Raw genomic sequence first — 22198 nt, 5'->3', positions numbered from 1 at the left:
ATATTTAGATGAGGTTCCAACATTTGGGTGAACTTTGGTTCAGCTTAATCCTTATTTGTGAACAAGGTTTGTCTGCCAGCAGCATTTTGTTCCAGCAGAAACCATATACGTAACAAACGTATTGTGTGACTATATTTTTGTCCAACCTTGCTCTTTGTTTGCCATGAACCCTGCCAGCCCCCAGAATAGCGGGGGTTAGTAAGGATGAGCCAAGTAAGCCCAGCATCTAGCTTTAAACAATATAGAATCGTCAGACTGGGGGGAAGTACTGTGCCACATGAGGCATGCCTTTGTAAAAATGGCAGTAACTGCTAGTATTAGTTACTCGTATTAGTTATTGCTAAGAGGCTGGAAGGACAAAATCGGGTGAGGTACAGCCTATTTAAAGATGGAGATTAAATTCATGGTGCCTCAAGTTTCAGACATGCCCGAGGACCCTGCACTGTATGTAACTAGTAACCATCCGTCTGGTGATGTTATTACATTATAGTAGGATAAGTATCATGCTAACAACACCGAAAAAACCCTGATTAACCAAGCTATTTGTTGCCTGCTTAAAAGCATGCATTTTGTGCATACTAAAAAAAACCAAAGGCAACGCTCATTCCTAGCCAGTCCTGAGGGATATCAGTGATACTTGTTCTTTCTGAATGTAACTACTATAAGCTGAAGTTTTATCAGTCATTAGAGAGCATATTACTTTTTTTTTTTTCCTCAGAATCACTAAATTTTTCAAAAACTTGCATGAGCCATTACACAGTTCTGCTATATGTAAGAAGTTGTCAGACTTGCAAAGCAACAATGCAAAATACCTAGATCATGGCTTCCTTTGCAGTTTATTAATGGACTCTAGCATTAATTGTCTTAGCAGAAATACCCAGTGGCTAGCATTCTACTATTTCAAAGTATTCCTGACAAAATGTCATTGCCCAGGGTATAAGGCTGCGCTTCTCCTCAGCAGATAATGGCACACAATCTAACGATTTTTGTGAAGCGCAAACTGCAGCTTGAGTTGGTGAAACACCACAAGTACGAGCCTTCTATCATCCAGTTAGTTGCTGACTGCACTAATGGAAGGGGCCAACAACCTGTTCGTCCGCCAAACAAAGAAACAAAGAGGCTGGCCTGTAAGATTGCGCTTCCGTGGAAATGATTGCAGCGGCCAGCCCTTGGCTGGTGCTGGGCAGGCGTAGTAGTGACAGGGCAATCATTCTCTGCACGCGCCCATAGTTAGTTTTGGGAGTTAATGGCTTCTTCTCTCAGAATTTCACAGGAACTCCAGACTGGTTTTCTTTCTGCATTTAAAGAATTTGAAACACCTTAAAACTTTACTGACAGTCCCTTGGCTGGGATCCTATCCAATAAATTGTTTCTAGTAATCTCTTGAGAGTGGGCGGACTCGTAAAATAATACCGTACTGATATTTGACAAATACATAATGTCAGAGAAGAACAACCCTGGGCAATCATATAAAATCTCTAAACGCTCCAAGATGTCACCCCATAATCAGCAAAAGGCTTTTTCACTTCCTGGTGTACTTGTGTTTGGGACTGTTGACTGTTGTACCACAGAAGGCTCCTCTCCACACGAATCACGTCGGCGTGCTTGACTGTACTACTCTGGCCAAGGAGAGCAAATTCTTACGCTAGTTCAGGCGCATTTGACTTTCAAGTGCAACCTCTGAACTTCCAGTGTTTTGCTGAGTTTTTGTTTTGGTTTGGGTTTTTTGACAGTTGTTTTATTTAATAATGTACCATTGCTTAATAGGTCAAGGATTATATCAGGGCGTGAAATATCTCTCCTTATTAAAAAGGAAAACAAGCCAAAAAAAAGCAAACATGATCATCTGTTGGTTCCACCTCATGTCCCTATTGATTCCACGTCAGATGTAAACCTTCTTGATCCTAAACTCCATTTCTGTTCCTGTCCGATGTCTGCAAACATTCCTCCTCACCGTGAGATAGTGCCATGCTTCAGGAAATAGATTTGTTTGGGAAACCGAAACCCTCCTGAAGCAGACTGGGAGCTGCAAGCCATGCAATGTTCTGGATTTTATTTGTCTGATTTGTTAATGTGAAACATGCTTCATAAAATATCTTGGTCATAATATTTGACTTGTGTTCTGAAAATTTGGGGAGCTGATAGCAGTTGCTTCACTAATAACAAAAGCTTTGTTAAAAAAAAATCAAAATTGCAACAATTCTCAAAAAAATAATCATTGGAAATACTGCCTGAGTACAGAAAATGTGCTACTGATGCAGGGGTAGTAGGAGAATATCGCAGTTGCAATTGGGCATGACTGCCGCCTGCAGTAGTTCTCTGGAAGATTTTTCTCTGTGGTCATTTGGCCAAACACAGATGCATCAAAGCAGACTTTAACTGTGTTCTAGAAAATCTCCAGTTGTGATTATAACTGGATAAGTCATGCTGTTAAATATTGGGTAAGCCTCTTCAACTTTAAACATCTTCCCAAATTACAGGGGCAGGAAGAGTTTAACAGTAACGCCCCCGTTCCTGCGTGAGTTATCTTTGTGTGTAGGTGGTGAAGGCCCCCAGCACGCAGAGCGCTGCTGGTCTGGAGCATCGCTCAGCCTTTGCCTTCTGGCAAGGATGTAGCCTGGCCAGAGGTGTGAAGAGAGGACAGTCTGAGCAACGTCACTCTCCTGTGGCCAATGATAAGCATTCTACGTGTTTCTCTTGAATGGAACCAAGGTCAGGAGGTCTGTTTTCTCCCTAAATTGAAGAAATATGTTGAAACCTGATGTGCGGAATCAGCTAATGCTTCATGCCATCTCTTTGTCTGGCAAACTGAAACTGGATGGAGCAAAGATGCTCCTGGGATACTAACTGGCTGTCATCTTTTCTGCCGCTGTGTTAACTGATGAGATCTGAGTCTGGACCAGAAACAAAGTGCATACAACTCATGACCTCTTGTTCCTTGCTGGGAGAAAACAGCCCGAGGCAATGTTGGCAGAGCTGACGCTGGGAAAGATGTAGAACAGAGCTCCAGCTGCTTTGCTGCCGCACATGCTGCTTCCACAATCCGCATTTCAGCCCCTTCGTAGCTCTGGTGGGAGACTGCAATAGGAGTGACGATGGGGCATCTTTCCCGCCGGTGCAGATGGTGGGGTGGGCAGAGCTGGTGCAGCTGAGACGGGGCTGGGCAGGGTGCGCTGACTGCGAGTCCAACTGCATAGGAGTCATTTAGATAAACTGCCGTATCATTGAAAATGAAGAGAATGTAATTGAAAAATGCAATCGCGTGTCTGTAATTGTTGCTTAGTTCTCAGAGATAGTATTTCTTTTTTAAATATAGCTTGCTGATGATCAGGGATTGGTGTTGATGACAACTGTTGCCATGCCAGTATTTAGTAAGCAAAATGAGACTGTAAGTACTCAGAATATTTCTGTCATGTGATAAACGGGTGATGGCAGTGAAGTTGCTTCAGAGACCTAATAAGATTTTAGCCTACCCTAAAATTTTTTCCTCTCTTCTTATTATTTTGTCTGCAGTTAGTATCCCTTTGTTAGCATAAAAATGTGGACAAATAATCTCAAATAACTATACTCTAGAAATCATAGTAAAATAACGAAACCCTATGTCTAAGAGTACATCTCAGGTGATGCTAAGCCTTAGGGTTTTCTTATTTCTGTATTATATTTTTACGGGAAATAACCTATATCCTTTTCTTCTTTGCATTGATATGCTTCTATATCATAGACTCAAAATTTAATTAGTCATATGTATATTATGTATAGATCTGTTTATCTTTACTAATTTAACAGGTTATTAGAAAATTACATGACTTTCCCCTTAATGGTTGATCTTTCTCTTTTGTTTATCAAATGGCAGGAGAAATTGGGAAAGAAGGGAGTAACATATTTTTAACAGTAGTTTTTCATTTAAAAACTATTTTGCATGAGGAAGTTTTCTATTGAGGCACTCAGCTACCAACAGTTCGCATGCCTTTTCTATGTGGATTGCAGATAAAGTAGAATGAAGCAATTTTATCGATTAAGTGATTATTTGATCAGATGAGTCGTACCAGCCTCTGCTTTCCCCACTTTTTTAATAATTCGTCTGTTATCTGTTCACTTCTGCAGAGCAGCCGCAATGTGAAATGAGCGGTGAGAATGTTCGTTATTATTGTGGTTCCAACTATGTCTTTTACTGTTCTTTTCAGAGATCTAAAGGGATTCTTCTGGGAGTCGTTGGCACAGATGTTCCCGTTAAAGAGCTTTTAAAAACTATTCCAAAATACAAGGTGATACACAAATGATACTATTTCCTTTACACGTGATATAATATAACATAATTTATTCAGCATGTTAATGTCATTTATACTGATATAGCTCCATTATTTCACTCATTTTCATCAGGAATTTTCGCTCTGTATAGTCCGATGGCTAAATGTCATTGGTCTTGAGATCAAGTGCAGGTTTTAATGCCAGAATTAATATAGGGCTTGATTGTCACATTTTTGCAGGTCACAGTGTGCTCAGTATCAGTATTGTCCATAATGAAATCAATGAAATTATTCAACCCCACAAAATAACCAGGAATTCATACAGAAAATTTGCATAACTTTGTATGGAAATTGTATTAAAATCTATCTTTAACATGGCTTTAGTTCCTGCCTAACCAGACTCATGGTTTCTTCTCTCCTAACCAGTATTTGCTAGACATTTCCCTCTACTTAGTTTTCCAAAGTCAGACAACTCTACTATAAAATTCTTAAAAAATAATTATCATAAAAGTTTCAAAATTTGATGCATGTCTTCTATCACGAAATGTTTTGTAACTCAGTAAAAGTAAGCTTCAGGCAAATGCAAAGATTTAATTACTTTTCATTTAAATTTGATGCAATGCATTGGTATTTCACTACTTCTTTAGGTCTGAAGTGCTCTACTAGAGTGCTGTTTTAGTCACAAATGAAAATTAAACGAATGTTTTCCAGTTAGTTCCTAGCAGAATCTTTCTGCAAGACAAACGAACACATAACACAAAGCCGTACACGGCCTTTACTAAAGAGGCCAGCTATTGGAAGAGCTACATTTTGTCACGTACCTGTACTGACCATAAATGCGTATGTCATACGTCCCTCTTAATTGGCTGCCACGCTCTCATTTACTGATTTCTAAGAGGGTGGAAGGATAAGCTGACTTGTGAGTGCCTTTGTATATTCCTATATGTCTCTGTAGATAATTCTAGTTAGGAGGAATAAAGATCCTACTAGTGATTTTAATTCTAATTTGAATACATTAGCAATTACCAAATGATTTGGTAGATCAATATGCAATAACTGGAAAGTTTAAATTAAATGAGAATTTGATAAAAATAATGCATAAAATACTGGCAGTAATGTTGATAGTGTCTATGGGAGTAATTTCCTGGGGCCTGGGTCCCACTAGGCGATGGATGCTATGCAAACAGAGACCCCGAAGGCTGTCCCAACTGGAAATGCCTTTGCAGACTATGGGAAGAGGCAGCAGGTGACCACAGACCGAAACCAGAACACAGCGAACGGAGTCATTGCTGGTCAGGACAAATAACAAAGAACAGTCTCAGCACAGCAACCACCAGAGTTAGTGAACTTTTGTGGATGCAAAAGTACAGACTCAGTAGAAGGTAGAAGAGAAAGGAGCAAAACTGGTTCCTTTGCAAAATTTGGGGCAATGGAGAACGATCTTCGGAGCAGCCTTCTAAGGAGCTATGGGTAGACCAAGTTTCACTTGTAATGAGAAGGAAGAACAATGTTGTAGTAACTGCAGAAATGAAAGCCTGGCTGTGCACGGCTGGGTAGAAAAGACCATATCACAGTGATGTTACTCCAAAGCCACGTGTAAAGTCTGGACGTAGTCTGGATGCAAGAACCCAGAGAGCGCGTGGGGGCTGACTAACAGATACTGCAGCAGAGTTAGAGCCATTCAGAAAAGAAGATGATAGGCAGGGAAATTTCTGGTTTTGTCATATGGCATTATATTTTTTAAGACTTAGTTTTCTATGGAAGTAATATACGATCCACTTTCTGAATATTAGACTTTTTATTTGAAGGTATGTTTGATATTACAGGATGTAGTGCAAGAGAGGATTATTACGGGAGGCAGCGGTATCATGCAATACACTTAGGTTAGCGAAATCACCGGAGTTATAACTTCCAGTCTCACATACCATAAACATTTCTGAACAGTAAAAAGACCATGCAATTGCAAGTGCATAATCACCCCCGGGACCCACTCCTGTAGAGGCAGCATGTGAAATAAAATTCACACAGGGATATAAAATGATTGGTTGGAAATAGAATTCTGCTGACCTGGAATTCTCTCAGCTTGGATGAGGTGGATTTTATGCCGAGGAAGATGAATAATAACAATGAGCTGTTTTCAGCAGTCGTTATCTAGACTAAACTTCCCCAGATGTCAGTGGCAGGTTCTGCTGAATAAGGTAGGGTTGGAATTAGTAATACTTAGCTTTCACGTGGCATTTTACGGCATTTAGAAAAAGTTTTTTGTTTCTGAATCTGTCATTTAGAGACAGAGTTCAAGGTTTAAAATGGCAATGCTGCTGTAAGTGGTAGGATCTCTCAAATCAAAGCATTTTAAGTGCAGAGAGCGTGCAGTTTCACATACTGCACAACACACAATAAAATTCTACCCTTGGAATCTGGGTATGCTTCAAATAGGCAAATATTTTTTTCCACTGAAGCGTACCACCCACATTTGTTTCCTTACCTGACTTCCATTGCTTGGATGTCGATCTGCAGTTACCAACACAGACAGTGATACTTGAGATCTGATGTGTAGCCAGCGGCTAGTTCACTTGTCATACCAGAATAAGTAAAATACGTCCCCTGTTATTATTTTGTTTATCTCTCCTTTATGAAGAGATGCCAAGAACATATCACCTTCTGTTACTTCCACTGAAGTTTATTGCTTTAGGAAAATGGCTAATTTGTGAAAGTGTCTTCTATATGGCAGATACAGTTGGCCATACACAGTCATTCACAGAGAGACGCGGTATGAATGGATCTGGTATGTTTTCTCTATGACCTTGCCGTAATATCACACTCTGGTTTATATTTCCAGAAAATCACAGAAGCCAACAGACTTGCTGTCCTTCTTGTGTCTTAGAAACGGTTCTGACTTAGCCTTGCTCACGTTGCTTGATGCCAGACAAATTCCTAAGGGCCCGCTTCAGCAAAGCGTTTAGGAATGTATTGAAGTAAAATAAAAAGGTTGTTAGTGGTGAGAAATGTAAAGCAATTGCCAAAGCGAGATGTCTGGGGTTTGGTTTTGGTTTTTTGTTTGTTTGTTTGGGGTTTTTTTAATACCTCAGTGCATCAGCATGCTTAAATAAAGGTGTATGGGATGTTATATTACGTCACTTCAGAACTGAAAAAAAATGGATACTCTGCGTGGTAAAAGTTACCTACTGAAGCTGCAGAAAGAGTCTACGTTAGCAGCAAGTTTATGCTAAGAAGGGGTGTTTGAATGACCACGTGAATGATTTGAAGGCACATTTATTGCATTCGGTGGGTGCAATCAACTGTGTAACAGCCATATAGTTAAAAGACTAGTATTGTTATTTAAATAAGTCCAGTGCTAAATTTGACTACCTATACCGTTAGGCCTCATAAAGCATTTCATTGCTCTCAAATGATCTCCCATAGTTCCACTTGGTACAAATATGTAAACTACATGAGTTTCTTTAATAGAAATATGCCTTCTTCTGGGGCTCCAGATGACCTAACAGAGAAGTAAAATACCTTTACGACTGGTGGATGTAAATACCACGTATGGCAGGCCACTGCTCGCTCGCTGTAACTGTACGCTCGCCACTGATGTAGATGATGCTGTTACAGCAGCGCTGGAGCGACTGCGGGGGGCTGAGCCTAGCCGCTCCCGGGTACACGTGAATTTGCTAAATTCTGGTATCCCTTTGCTTTGGCACATTGTATGGTGTCTCACGTATACGCGTACATCGAATTGGCTCTAAAGCACATAGAAATAGGTGCCCTAGGTAGCAAAGTGTGTGTGACGACTGTAAATCGGGCTATACGCTGAACTCATCACGACGACAGGTTCTCATTTTCACAAAATGTCAAGGATCAGAGCTTTGCATATGTTAAATGAAATACCGTGTGGATGAGGGTTGTGAATGCCAGCTTTAAGCCCTTGATAACTAAATTATTGCCTGATTTTTTTGTTTAAGAATATCCTCAAGACCATGCTAATTAGTATTTCTTTCTCATTTACTCTTACAGTTAGGTATTCATGGATACGCTTTTGCAATTACGAACAATGGATATATTTTGACTCATCCAGAACTTAGGCCTTTGGTAAGAATACTATTTACTGATCTATTTTTATCTAGCTATATACGTCATGTTTGTTTTTCTTTCAGTGTGAATAATGTAATATTCATTAAAAATTAAATACAACAGACCAGTTACTTATATTGCTTTAAAACATATAATTCTTGGTAAATTTACGTCTGGAAGCAAAGGCTAGCATGAAAAAAAATAAAGGAAAATAAATATACAAGTTGTTTCTGCAAAAGATGCAGGCCTCCATTACTGCAAAATGGCAAAGCCAAAAATTGCTATAATTATGTTCATTTTACATTGAAATGGAACGCTGGATTTGCTGTGTAATAACCCCTGTTTGTCATGGTAAAGCGGTTAAGCTAATTTAATATATGTGCAGAAATTTCAATAAAGCATATTCTTAAGCAAAACAGGGGACAGGGGATTTTTGTGCTAAAAGAGAAATAGCAGCAAATTTTACCTTTAGTTTCCTGTATCATCTTGTTTGCATTAATCACAGAAAGAAAAATAGAAGTGCCTGTTACGCAAATGTTTATCAACTTAACACCCCAGGGGACCGGTACATTGGCGATGGCACGGTGGTTTCGGACAGCACTTGCCGGTGTTCCGTCACTGCCGGCTCTTTGCAGAGCACCGGTATGACTGATTCCGGGGCTGTGTACGCGTGGATGCCATATGTATTTCCCATGCAGACACTTCAAGTGATGTCCGATTTCAACAATATTTTAGTAGAAAACAGAAATAGTTTTTGGATGGATAATTTCATATAAAAATAAAATTATTGAAAAGCATGATTTATTGAGTCATTAGCATATCTGCTCTTTCCATTCAGGAAAAGAATTTGTCTTTCCAAGATTTGGGCTACAAATCACACAATTAACATTTGTATTTGCACTTACTGTTTCCCCACTTATTTTTTAAGCGGAGTAGAGCTTATGAAAAGCTCAATAGGGAGACTCCCATGTGTCAATGGAAAAACATTTTCTCAGTAACTTCACTGTAAAACAGGCGTACAATCTAATGACAGAGCAGGCAGTATCGTGGACGGAGTTTTAGAATAAATGCTTTAATTGTCATTTTTCTTCTAAGAATATCACCCGTGATTCTGCATGGTAGAATTTTTCACAGCTGTGGAAAGGAAGACAATACCTGTAGAGAATTTGGCAAATCACTGATCAATAAGGAAAATAATTCTCAGAAATGGCTCTTGCAAATTAATCTTTTTTTTTTTTTTTTTTTTACCATTCCGGTGGTGAGTCACTAGAGCTATGTATCCCGGTATAGCCAGCTCAGACCCTGCTCAGTTAAGGTAACATGCTCCACGGACTTTTTTTTTTTTTTTCACCTCCACAGCCCCCACAGATGATGTCTCATAATGATGAATTTGTATCTTCTCATTTTATGGGAAGCAGGAGCTCTGCTACCCAAATATGTAAATATTAGGGAGTCAAAACCTTCCAGCCTCAGTAGGAGCAGTTTACCGTTAGGGAAGACGGAAAGCTCTAAATGGGTACTGGAGCATTTCACCTCTCAGGCAAAACGTGTTTTGTCTCTGGGAGATGGTACGTACTGGTCGGGTGTTTAAGTACAGCGCTCGGGAGATTGAGTCACCTCGCCTAGACCCTCCCGTCCAGAATCCCATTGCCAGCAGTATCCAGCAGGAGACTCTTCCTGAGGAAGATGCAGGAACTGGTTAGAGGATGTGGAAAATCTCACAGCACTCAGTGTAACTTCTCACAGTTTCAGATAGGCTGCTGCCTATAAACATTTCATTTTGATATTTTAACATTAAGACTCATTATAGTGGATACTTCTGTTATCTGTATGAACTTATTCATTTTTCTCAACTTCCCACTTCCCACACTAATGATTTTCCAAATTGTAACCATTTTATGCAGGGTTTTTTTTTTAATTTTTTATTTTGAGTTTTTATTTTGAATTCAATTTTGATATTTCATGAGAAGTAGATTTTATATTATGAATGTGAAAAGCAGGAGCTCCTGATTTATTTTTTTTTCTTTTCAATTTGTTACTTTTTGTAATAATACGTGATCGTTATCTCATTGAATCTTCTTATCACAGTAAGCAAACAATATTTTCAGTCTTGCTGTAATTTTTTTCTACTCCTGCCTTTCTGCATTTTGGCTTTTTGTTGTCGCGTTCTCTGTATTTTTCTGACCTCTTATTTGTCATCCAGTCTCCGTGTTCTCGCTTTTCTGCCCGCGATTGCCTGCTGGGCTGTATTTGGTAACCGTAGCAGAGAAGAGGCGGCCCCAGGGCTGTACGAACCTCTTCAGAGCACCTGGATTACAGACTAAAGGCTCCTCTGCTGCATCTTCGCTGCCGCCTTACCTCAGCCAGCTCGTCCCTGGCAAGTGACTACTTGTAACTTTGCTTTTATCTCACATCCAGCCGCGTCATAGACATAACCTCAAAATTGCTCTAAAGAGCCAAAGTTACAAGAAAACTGATTCAATTTAAAATTTACCTGTCATAGCATTCTGTATATACATATATTTGCTATTTTCTTTATTTTGCTATGTTAATTATCCTCAGTGGCTAAAATGCTGAAATACGTGTTGTTCTGCTTTAATGTAAGCTTTTTATATTAAACCTTTTTTTTTTCTTTTTTCTGTGTGAGATGCCAGTGTGGTGAGAAGTTATCTTCAAAATTTTTTGTTGTTGCACAGGAAAGTGCGATAGGAGATTGGGTTTAGTTCGTGATCGGCCACTACCTTCACAATCTTTTTCCTTATCTGTGTATGTATTAAAATCCACGGGATTTTTCCAACATCCCACTCTGTACTGGATATAAATGCAGTGTTTTTTATGGCATTCTCCAGTTTTCATAATACTAAAATCATGCCTTTGTCTTGATTCCTAAAAATGCTTTTGAAACCCTCAAGCGTCCCAGGTACATCCGACAGCCTGTATTTGCCAGCCATCGGAATATGTATTTGAAAGTTCCTTATCTACATCGCAGAGTTTACAGCACGTGCATTCGCTGTACTGTCCCTTTTTTTTTCTGGCAAATTACTTCCTTCAAAAATATTAGTATTTATTCATGACCGATTAGATATTTTAATAAACAGGAGGCAATGAAAATCAGGAACAGCAGAGAGCTTTAAGGTAGACTGACGAAGGGTGTTATCCTCTTTCCTTATTTCTTCTGTGGTGGCACGTTTTAGTGAGGCAAAAGTGGTTTTCTGTTCCTGGCCCCAGTGTACATCTTGAAGGTACTTATTTCCTTACCTTATACGACAGTCTCTCTCTCTCAAATCAAAATGTTGGGCAGTGGCCCGTAAGCTGTCAGCTGCGGGGAGCTCATTGTGATATATTCATGGTCTGTTCACTCCAGTTTTTGGGAAGAGTCATTTTTACCTCTGGGTTCTGTCAGTAGCGTGTAGTGGGAGGCTTCTGTGGACTTCAGTGGAGTTTTGGAGAGCGAAGTGATTGCTGGCCGGGGCTCTTACATTAATATTGCAGGCCAAACCCTGATACCGTTGTACCAAGTGGCAAAACTGCATGAAATTTGTGACAGCAAGTATGTGAAAACAGGCGTGTAGGACTAGAGTTAGTTCGCCAAAGATACTATCTAAAAGTAAAATTATTTGGGTGAGTTAGAGTTTACGTTCAAGTTACGTTCATTACTGACTCGATCTGCGCTGGTTTGTGTCGCTGTTAGATTTTCCTATGGCGATGGAAAGCTGGGATATTACTAGGCTCCCGAGTTGCTAACCCCAGCGGCCGTATCTGTTAGTCCCGAACCTGACGTACCGCTTCTGAAGGAATCGTCTTAGGGGACGCGGAGCAGGCAGGCGGGAGAGCAGCCGGGCGCTGCGGGAGAGTGCTTCCAGTTGTCATGAAGCTGCGGCGTTGGTTTTTTTTGTTTGTTTTTTTCTTTGTTGATTATCCTGTTGGGTTTATGTTTAAAAATGCGGTTTTTTTTTTTTTAATTTTTTTTTTTTTTTTCCCTCGGCGATTTCCTCTTTTGCTGGTTTTTTTTGGGTTTTTTTTTTGAATAAATTTAGGTTGGGCAGCTGGCGGGGGAGTCGCTGAAGGAGGGATGATGAGGAAGGTACTTGAAGAAGTTTATGGCAGCATCCTCCGCCGGCATCCGCGGAGCCGGGAGGCGCGGAGGGCGGAGCGGGCGGGTACCCGCGGATGCCGGCGGAACCCTGGACACGCAACATCCCGCCATGCGGTGGCGCCCCAGCACCGCGACACTCCGCGACATCCCGCGGTCCAAACCGCGGGGTTAGAATCCAGAAACTCATCTCCGGTGGGATTTTAATTATTAAAAAAAAAAAAAAAAAAAAAAAAAAGGCTTTCGGACTTTTTTTTTTTTTTTTAAATTGCATTCGAAATGTTTTTCCCCATTATATCCTTTTTAGGGTGTGTGTTTCCTTTTACACACTTACACCCTTTTTAGGGTGCATTTCCTATGCAAAATACTCCATTGGTAACTCAAGGAACTATACCTGATGGTAATGATGTTTCGAAATTTGTTTTAAAAAAAATATTGCTGTACCAGAATGCTCCTTGATTATCAAAATGCTGCATTTTGATTAAAAAGTCTGCATTTTCAGAGAATAGTGTTTTGTTTTCCACGAGAGAATACTTTACTTTCCATGAGAGCGTGTTGCAAATTGCGTGATGTAGTTTTGAATTGTATGTTTAGTTTGAAACCATGACTTACTGTTTAGAAAAAAAAAAAATAAAATGAATCGCTTGGGAGTTCAAAAGTGAATTTTCAGATTTTCAAGGCAGCAACTTGGCTCCTGAGGCTCCTCACATACGCTTGAAAAGCGCGTACGAGGACAAAGTTTTTCTCAGAGGCAGTTATGTCAGATTATTTGCTTGCTTCTCAGTACCCTGCCAGCACTTGCAGTGCGCTAGGTGTTACTCCATTGAATTTTAAAAAGCAAAATACGGTATGATGATGTTACGGTTTGCCAAAGAAATGAGCTTACTGAATGTAAAGGAAGAGTAGTAAACAAGCCATAGGTACTTTTTACATACGTTTAAAAGCAACCACCGTATTAATTCCCGTAACTGTCACCGTGCAATCTGTTAAATGTAGGTGCCAGAGGAAAACTGCTTTCTTAGGAAAGTGTAGTGGGATTACAGAGAAATTAAGGAATGCCACTGAACAATCAGTGTCTGCCACAGACAGATTGACACCTTTGTGAATTTTATCTGGTGTTAGGGGTTTTATGGTTGCTCTCAAGCCTAATATTTGGGTGGTTCTTAGTGAATAATAGCAAGATTGCTAGAAGATTTTGTGAAGTCTGTGGCTTTTTTGATTTACAGTTGGCAGTGGAATTTGTATTTTTTGTTTGGGGAGTAAAGAGGGATTTTCTTTTTTTTGGTAATTATTAGGTTCAATTAGGGTACTTGAAGTTCCTGAACAAGGAGCTCAAGTTCCTTAATTAAAGAAAATATGCATTTAAAGACAAATGCATGTGTTATGGAATGAAATTGCATCTTCTATTCATATTCTGGATTTTTTTGATAAATGTAAGATTAGGAATGTGTTATGACTTAGGAATTAATCTAATAACATCCATGATGACTGAGAATTTTGTAATATTTCTGAGTTTAAATCAAAATGCTCCGTTTCTCTGAATAGATCGAGGCATATATTTGAACTCTCAGTGTAAGCTCTGGAAGGCTGGTAATGGTCATTTTTTGAATGGTTATACGGGAATGCTCTTTTTACCACTGTAAAGCAATTCAGTTGATAACTTGCTTTCTTTAAAATGATGCACATTTTTGTTTAATCTCCTCGGTCTTAATAGGGAAAGTTATACATAGAAATCAAAGCCCGTGTATCCGTCACAACCCCCTCACTGAAATATGTGGATGGTTTAGCTGCCTGAGTAAGTCACCATTTTAAACTTAAAATGTTGGCTGTCCCGATACATCGTATTAAGGTAAAGGACCTGCAGTATTTAAAGATTGCTAGAACAGTATTAAGTCTTTTGTAGCTGTAAATTCTGGGAAAATTTGTTTCTCCTAATATAGAAAAACAGAGAAACCCAAGTCTCGGGGGAGACATTAATGCCCCACTTAAGCAGTGTTAGCCTTTCATAAGCAGCAAATCTCAGTTCTCTCTGGGGAGTCCCGCCTGGAACGTAAGATAACCTACACTTACCCTTGCTTTATTCAGCAACTCCATAAAACTCTACAGCTGTAGCTGACAGCAGAATATTTAAATGATTTGAACAGTGTAAATGCCTCACGTTCATTTAAATAACTGAAGAATTCAATCACTTGAATGCCAATGATTATTCCTGTTGCAGTTTACATTTCAAAAAAGACAGCCCATCTGAATCCCTGTGAGAGCATTAAATTGCTATCTAATTAGAAGTGCAAAATTACATATATTTAAAAGATAATTAAAGGTTTGAAGGCTGTTGAATAACTGGTTGTACATATAAATGAATCACAGAAAATTTGTTAGCAATATGTGAAGCTTTCTTTTATTCTTTGCTTTCAGCTTTGAAGTTAGGTATAACCGAGCTCATGGGTTTAAGTCTGGTAGTATTAAGATAAAGGCAGATGTTTTTAATTATTTCTACTCAAACCCCAAATAATTATAAGCAGCTGCCAGTTTTACATAATCCCAAATGATAAGGTCCTGAGAATGCAAATAAAATCCTAAATGGAGGAGTTGTTTTTTTCAGTGGAGCAAATCACAGACATGTCGCGTTGCTAATCAGCTGCGATCCACCTGAAGAAGCGAGCTCAGCCCACGTCCTCTCTGTCCAGCCTGGAGGTGTGGGACTAAAGCTGGGTTTTGTATTTCCCTTTATCTCACCCTGTGTATTTCCATGGTTTGTTTTATCAATCTAAACATTACTGCACCATTTGCACTGCAAATTCTTGTTATGAGTGTAAGTAGAGGGGGTAATTTAAATACTCGTGGCATGAGAATTTTCTTCTTCTATTACTTCGCTAGACGGTTCTTCTGTGCGCATGGTACATCTAATTGTTCCTACTTTTTATCTGCCTGGAAACTTAGAATTGCATTATTCTCCCTAGCAAATGACACGGCTCCTGTCATCAGCTTTTCTCTGCAGTGTTTCTGCAAATTTTATAGTGTGACAGTTTTTCACTGCCATCTGACATGAAAAATCACTCCAAAATAACTGGGTTTTGCTGCCAACCATAACCTAGGGACTTCTGGATTAACATCGTAAATAGTAAGCTTGTCATGAAAGTCTCTTTTTGGAAAGGGAAGTTGTTCTTCCTATTCTCCTCAGAAAACCAAGATGTGACCTTTTTAAATCTTAAAATAAGGAGCTTCCTATAGAAAGCAACTTTGGTTTTTGACTGGACACCTGTGAGTGTTCTACAAATTCAAGAGTAAGTGCAGATCAATAAAAGATCATTTGTGGTTGCAAACTAGATACAAATAATGAAATAAAAGTATCACAAAAGACAGATCAGGATCATGTGAGCAGGAAAAAAGATTCCAAATGAAATAAAGAGCTGAAAGGCCAAGCAGTAGTGATTTACATTGAGAAAGGGTGCTGCTTCACAGGTATTCCCAGGCAGAATGTTTTGGAGCTACGTAGGACATGGCGAATGAAAGCTCAGTCACGGCGGGTGACAGGTGAAGCGGTGAAGGGAAATTTTCACTGGTTTTTTGTTTTTTAAAAAGTCAGAGTATGAATCGGTCTACTGAAGTGATCCCTTCCCCTGTCTTCCCACGACCTTCCTCTGTCGTGGAAAGACGTTATCTGGACTTTGTCCCGTAGCGTTTAAACTCTGAACGTTTTATGGTAGAAGTATTATTTTGTTAATGGACTAATGTTGGAAGGACTTAATCCATAAGTAAAGGAATTTGCAATTCGGAATTAATACAGTCCTTGCTGAAAAGTAGGAAGGAAGTGCCCCCTCCCCTTCCTTTCTGTGCACGTCTACGTAGCAGAGGGACGTGGCTCTTTCTGAACCACACTCGGAGACGTACGCCCCTTTGGAGCCAGGGGAGGAAGCAGCAACATACTCCTGCCTTATTCTATGCAAAGGGCAAAGGTGCCACATTTGAAGGACTGGTGGCAGAAACGGCTGATTCTGCTCCAGAAGCTGGCGTAATCCGAGCTTTCTCCTTGCGGGGTCCCTCAAGGAGGAGCAGTGTGACGCGGCAGCAGTTTGTGCGGGGCTGGCTGGGAAGGGTCTCGGTACCAGCCCTTGCGTTGGCCGCGTAAAGTCAGGTTCAATGCAGTTTCCACTCGAACAGCTGCAGTCTTTGCATTGTGTCACTCAGAGCTACACTAGACAGTAAGTGGTAACGTTAGTGTCCCGGCTCTTAGAGAAGGGAGGTCCCTGAATAACTGGCTGGCCCGGGGGCATTGCAATAATGACACTGTATTCAGTCTGTGTCTGTTTACTTAAAACTATATGGAAAAGTGTGTAATTTTACTTAATGACACTTTTCCTCCGATATTTGTTCATTCGACCTTTCCTATCGAACTTTGTAGACAAGAATACCTTTGCAAGATGGCTTAATGTAAGTTACAGTTATACGTGCAACTGGATTGTGTATTGTATTATGTAGAATTCAAGCCCAGCAAAACATGTTTGCGTATGTTTAAGTTTGTCTCTTCTAAACAACAACAAAAAAGGGACAGTTCTCAAATCCTGTTTAGATTAATGCATTATCCTGACTTTGAAGTACTAATCAAAAAAGGTGAAACTTAATTGATTGATGCTACGTTTATTAGTTCCTCATTCCTTGCTTTTGTATGTAGGATAGTAGTTTGGCAAGGAAGAGCTTTCCCTTGAAATTATTTCACCTCTCTGGCTTTTGGTTGTTGATTAGTAGATGCTTCCTTGCTATAATATTTTCTCATGGATGATTCCACAAGTGTGGCTAAGCAAGTTCATAAAATCTATTGATGCTTCCAAAGCTGCTGTCACAGCAGCTCACTCTCTCCTACCTCCCCGTTATCCAGATGGAGCACGCCTAAGAAATTCCAGTCACCTTAGAGCCAAGGCTTGCAGCCGTTAAGATGTAGCTTGCTGCCCCCGTGGTCAGATGGCTGCACTCTGACTCTATAAACACGTGGCAGGTCACACTCAATGCAGATGGTATGGGACTGCCTGTGTTTTAAAAAAAAAAAAAATTAAAAAAAATCAAAGCAAAGCATTTAATAATGGCACATGTAAATGGTTGTATACGGGGTGGTGAAAAAATGTGATTCAGCCTTTAAACAGTACACGTCGCATGTTGTTTGAATCATCCGGTGCTCGAAGAGTTTGGCCAGGCCTCACGTAAAAGATCCCGAGGAAGATAAAGCTCATTCTGATTACTAAACAAAATAATTTCCTGTGTTCTTTCCACAAACAAAAATATGTTGGAGCTATCATGTAGTGTTGAGCAGAGTAAACGATTCTTCAATTGCAGTCCAGATATTAAAAATTTTTCAGTATCTTTTTTTTTTTTCTCCCAAGGGGTGAGCTACTGTATAATATCACCACACATTTTGTACTGGCCAAAGTAGATTAACAGTTTAAATCCAGCTCTTTGTCTCATGCACTTAAATCAGAGTAATTTGGTAGAGCTCCTAGTTTCTATCTTTCCCAGTGGGTCCCTTAATAATTTGTTTCAACGCTTTGTAGTAATCTTGCAGATGGGTTTGGCTTCAGCCTTCAAGCAGTATTTTATACTTCACCCAGGAGTCTCAGAGACAAAACGTTAGATTAGGTTTGCTACCAGAGAAAAAGATATAGATGGATGCCATTTTTAAAAGCTGGTGAATTGCTTCCATGTCCGCGAATAACTTTTAGTAAGAAATTAGTTACGCAATAAAGCTAGAAAGAAGCTAGAGAAGAATGGCCAATTGAACAGTAGTGTCATGAAGTATTTTAGACTTGATCCACTGGCATTTATGTTTTAGGCCCTACTTACATAAGCATAAAGATATGTAAATTTACTGCTGTGAATAAGGTAGTATCTCCAAGAAGATTATATTTATAAGCAAAATTACCAAGATGTACAAACAATTGCTATTTTTTGGTATCTGTTCCTCGCTGGAAGTTGGTTTTTGTTTTTTGTGCCATCCTTTTTTGAACTGTAACATAAATCTACTCCTCACGTATTGGATTCCTGTGTAGGCAATTAAACAGTAGCCCCTAAAGTGTGAGAGCTGAATGAGGGGTTAGGCGTCTCAATACTTTATTAGTTCCTGTCCTAAATGTGTTTAAGAACTGCGCTTTTGGTTCCTTTGAGTGCTTATAGAGCCTAACCCTTGCTTGGCTTTGCTGCTGCTTACCTGAATTTTTCAGACGTGAACGCTTCCAATTCTGGCTTTGCTGCAGAACTATGAATGTTTTATCCAGCTCTTCATTTGATTTGGTTTGGATTTTGTTTTTGCTCTTTTGAGTGCAAGGTGTGGGATCTAGATGATTAACATAAAAGCAAACCCCATAATCAGTATGATGGAAGTGGCTTGCCTTATGTTTGAAGCATACTTCTGCTGTCAGACACACAACATCAACTCCATTGTCGTACGTAAGGGTTTGCACATGTGTCTGAGAATGCAGCACAGCCCAGAAGCTCTTCCACATCTGTGGGTGAGGATGTAATTAAACATTGGAACCAGTACAGGAGCCGTTTGCTCTACTCAAATGATCCCAGCTAACTTCTATGTAACACTTTTCAGCTCTCAGTATTTCAGAGCTTGACTATAACCATTTCGATACTAGAATGACTAAATCAGATCAAAGATTTGCTTGGGTAATTGGTGCAGCCACGGAGAGTAGATTAAAGGTAATGTTGATATAGCTGCAGCTATGATGAAAGGTCTGCAAAATACAGCTGCAAAAATCAAGCCTTGCTAATGAACTGGATGTTATCCTCTCATATTTTATTCTTGTGAGGTTTAACTATATCAGCTGCAAATTTTGTCCTTTGCTATATGGGTATAGTTCTCTCTCTGGCTATCAGAGCTGTCATGTAGCAAGAATTAATCGTAGCACTGAGCTGCGTGAATTCACAGTCTAGTGTAGAAGCACGTGCTGAAAGCAGACATTCTTTACGTCTCGCCACGCGTTGGCCCAGAAGTAGATAACCTTGTTGTTACAAGAATGGTGGCTTCTAGCAGAGGAGCAAAAAAAGCACATGAAAGTACTCTTCAGTTGCGTCTGCATGAATTCTCAGAACTTAGACTAAGAGTTACACCAACAGAGTTGCTAGGATTTTTTGTTATTCAAAAGAAGAATGAGAATTGATTCAGGATTTTGTCCCATGTAGTTTCCCAAAAGAATTATTTGTAGCAATAATTGGAGTATCCAAGCTATTACAAGCAAAATTAAGGAGGCTCCGTGAAGCCTGTGCTAGAAGAAAACAGTGCTGCAAGTATCTCAAAATCTCTCTGTGATTATGATACGGTAGTCAATATTTTTAAAAACTTGCTGTTCTTCAGGAAGATTTTGTCATGCCTATTTTTAAATACTGTGGTCTACAAAAGCAACTGTGGGATTCACGTGAGAATCTTTTAATTTAGAGAGGAAAAAGTCAGGATAGGAATAACCTTCTAAATGCCCAGAGAGCAAGTTTTTTTCTTCGGCCTCGCTAGTCTCACTGAATGGGATTGAAGGTTCCTGCACCGCTGGCCCCAGTGATGGATTGGCTGTGGCGAGCACTGACAGCTTTGGTTTATGGTACGGTTGGTCCTGCCCTGAGGGAGGAGAATCAGCTGCATGTGCTGCCTTACAGCTACCTCTTCTCTCCTTCTGTGACGCTGGTGTTGGGGAGTCACAAAAGCAATTTGGGGATTTTTCACAATGTCCCAGTGTCTCCTCTCATACTTCATAGCAAGACTTGTGGGTTTCCCTCCCCCTTATCTGTATCATACGAGGTAAGAGACCAGATTTCACATTACGCTGATCCTCTCCCAGATTCAATTTTTTTCAAATATATTCTCATAATTTTTCTTAAGCAGTTCTTTATTCACAGATCTTCCTAAATACTTTTTACTTCTTCCATCAAGCAAGATTTTTGTTCTTACACTGGTAGGCTCTCTGATTTTGAATGTTCAGCAGAGGGCAGGATTTCCTACGTTATAAACACCTCGATGTCAAATGAATTTGTCACTAGGATGTTTATTTTAAATGTGCAATTTACAGTGTAACAGCGACTAGTGATAAAAACCCCTATAAATTAGCATTATTAGTATATTACTTTCCCCCCATGAAGTTGTAGATAAAATGTAGTATCAGCAAATGTTAACACCATACTTCACAAGACTTGCATCTTATCTTGTTTAAAGAGAAATGGGTAAACATCTTGTTGATAAGATTATAGTAAATACAACTTCCCGTACAGCTGAAAGAGCTAGCTTGAAACACCGAACATAAACTACAAGTTCAAGGTCTCATGTATTTTCCATATGGGGAGAAGAAGGTAGAACTGCGGAGTTTGATTTCCCAGTGTGTCCATCAAGAAAAGGTTTGTATCATGGCAAGAGACCATGCAAATAATCACGTGTGACGTCGGGTTTTAGTTCCCAGGCAACGTGTGTGCAGCAATATGGCACGCTTTGTATGAATTAAGCTACCTACTGTTATGTGTATTGCATACAATTAGGATGCGTCCAGCAGATTTTTTAAATCTTTTGATACAAAATCTTTGTGCAAATAAACCAGCATGTGCTAAATATTTCACCCTTTTTATGCCAGTATGAAGAGGGGAAGAAACGAAGAAAGCCCAACTACAGTAGTGTGGATCTTTCTGAGGTCGAGTGGGAAGACAGAGATGATGTGGTAAGTGATGTGTTTTAAAACCCTGTCAGAAGACATTGTTGCACCCACCACTGGACCTGGAAACCGTTTAAGCAGTCATTAGAGAGGCTGTCTGGCTGCTCTCAGCAAGCAAAGGACAGTAGCCCCTTTACTTCATTTAGAATTTTATAACTGTTTTGTATTGATTCTTCCTTACGTATGCATATACCCCAAACACAGACTCTTTGTACCTTTGGTAAAAGTCATCACCCTTGCATTCTCCAGGCATCCCACTGCGTGTTTTTGCTGGATAGCAAATATAGTGCTAGAGAAGGGAATAGAATATCTCTTAAGGGCTGCCCCGACAACTGCTGAAACTCAGAAATGAAGGAATGAGTTTGACTTGTCTCCGTGAGATCCCTCTTTCCTTAATGGGAGTAACGAGAGCTCTTTTCCTTAATGTACAAAATCAAAAAACATCAGATGAATAAACAAAATGGGATTCTTTGACCTCTGTTCAGAGCACAGATTCACTCCAAACTCCTAATTTCAGACATATGGGTGGCTGCAGAAGCGTGCGTTCTCTGTCTATCAGCTGTTATGCACACAATCCTTTCGTTAAACTCATTTTTCAGTGCTCTATCGACTCTGTAGTTCTCTCTTTATCTTATTCTTTCTTACCTTGCAGGCTTAGCCTTTTCTGCAGTACTGTATCAAAAGCTTTCCTTATGTCCATGGCTTAACCTTTGCCTGGTCTTTCTGTTACTTCCTCAATAAATCTGATTTGTTAGGCATGATTCGTTTTGTGTGAATCTGTGCTGACTGTCCTTAATTAAATCGTAACTTTCCAGGTGTTCCCCTTTCTGTCCTGTAATTTAGTTTTTCCCATAAGTTCCCTACTGTCAAAGTCACGACTGCATGTCTCTATTTTTCATAGATGTCTCCTCGATCCCTTCTCAAATATCAGCACTGTGTTAGCTTCTCTCAAGTCCTTCATACCTCTACTTTTCCAGAGAGGTTTTGAATGTATCCACTGAAGGTTCCCATATTTACTTTGTCATGTCCTTCCGAAATCTGGGATGGATCACGTACAGCTGTCCCTGGAGTCTTGTCAGTCTTCAGATGTACTAATTTCTTGA

At 39.8% G+C, this 22198-nt stretch overlaps 1 protein-coding gene across 5 annotated transcripts in view; it reads left to right on the top strand.

Annotated features, from left to right (window-relative positions):
- The window catches only part of CACNA2D3 (calcium voltage-gated channel auxiliary subunit alpha2delta 3), a 551583-nt gene that overhangs the window by 424130 nt on the left and 105255 nt on the right, over positions 1-22198 (top strand). For 4 of the 5 annotated variants that reach the window (XR_010072843.1, XM_063348451.1, XM_063348449.1 and 1 more), the window contains 4 exons: positions 3317-3388; positions 4185-4265; positions 8265-8339; positions 21018-21101. Coding sequence is in view for 4 of the 5 variants with exons in the window: in XM_063348451.1 (XP_063204521.1) it covers positions 3317-3388; positions 4185-4265; positions 8265-8339; positions 21018-21101 (312 nt within the window). In the remaining variant the exon portion in view is untranslated. The remainder of the gene's footprint in view (positions 1-3316; positions 3389-4184; positions 4266-8264; positions 8340-21017; positions 21102-22198) is intronic. The other variant, XM_063348450.1, reaches the window with a different exon arrangement.

The sequence above is a fragment of the Chroicocephalus ridibundus genome, chromosome 10 (genome assembly GCF_963924245.1).
Source record: "Chroicocephalus ridibundus chromosome 10, bChrRid1.1, whole genome shotgun sequence".
NCBI lineage: Eukaryota > Metazoa > Chordata > Aves > Charadriiformes > Laridae > Chroicocephalus > Chroicocephalus ridibundus.
This window is presented reverse-complemented; position numbering and strand designations above follow the sequence as displayed.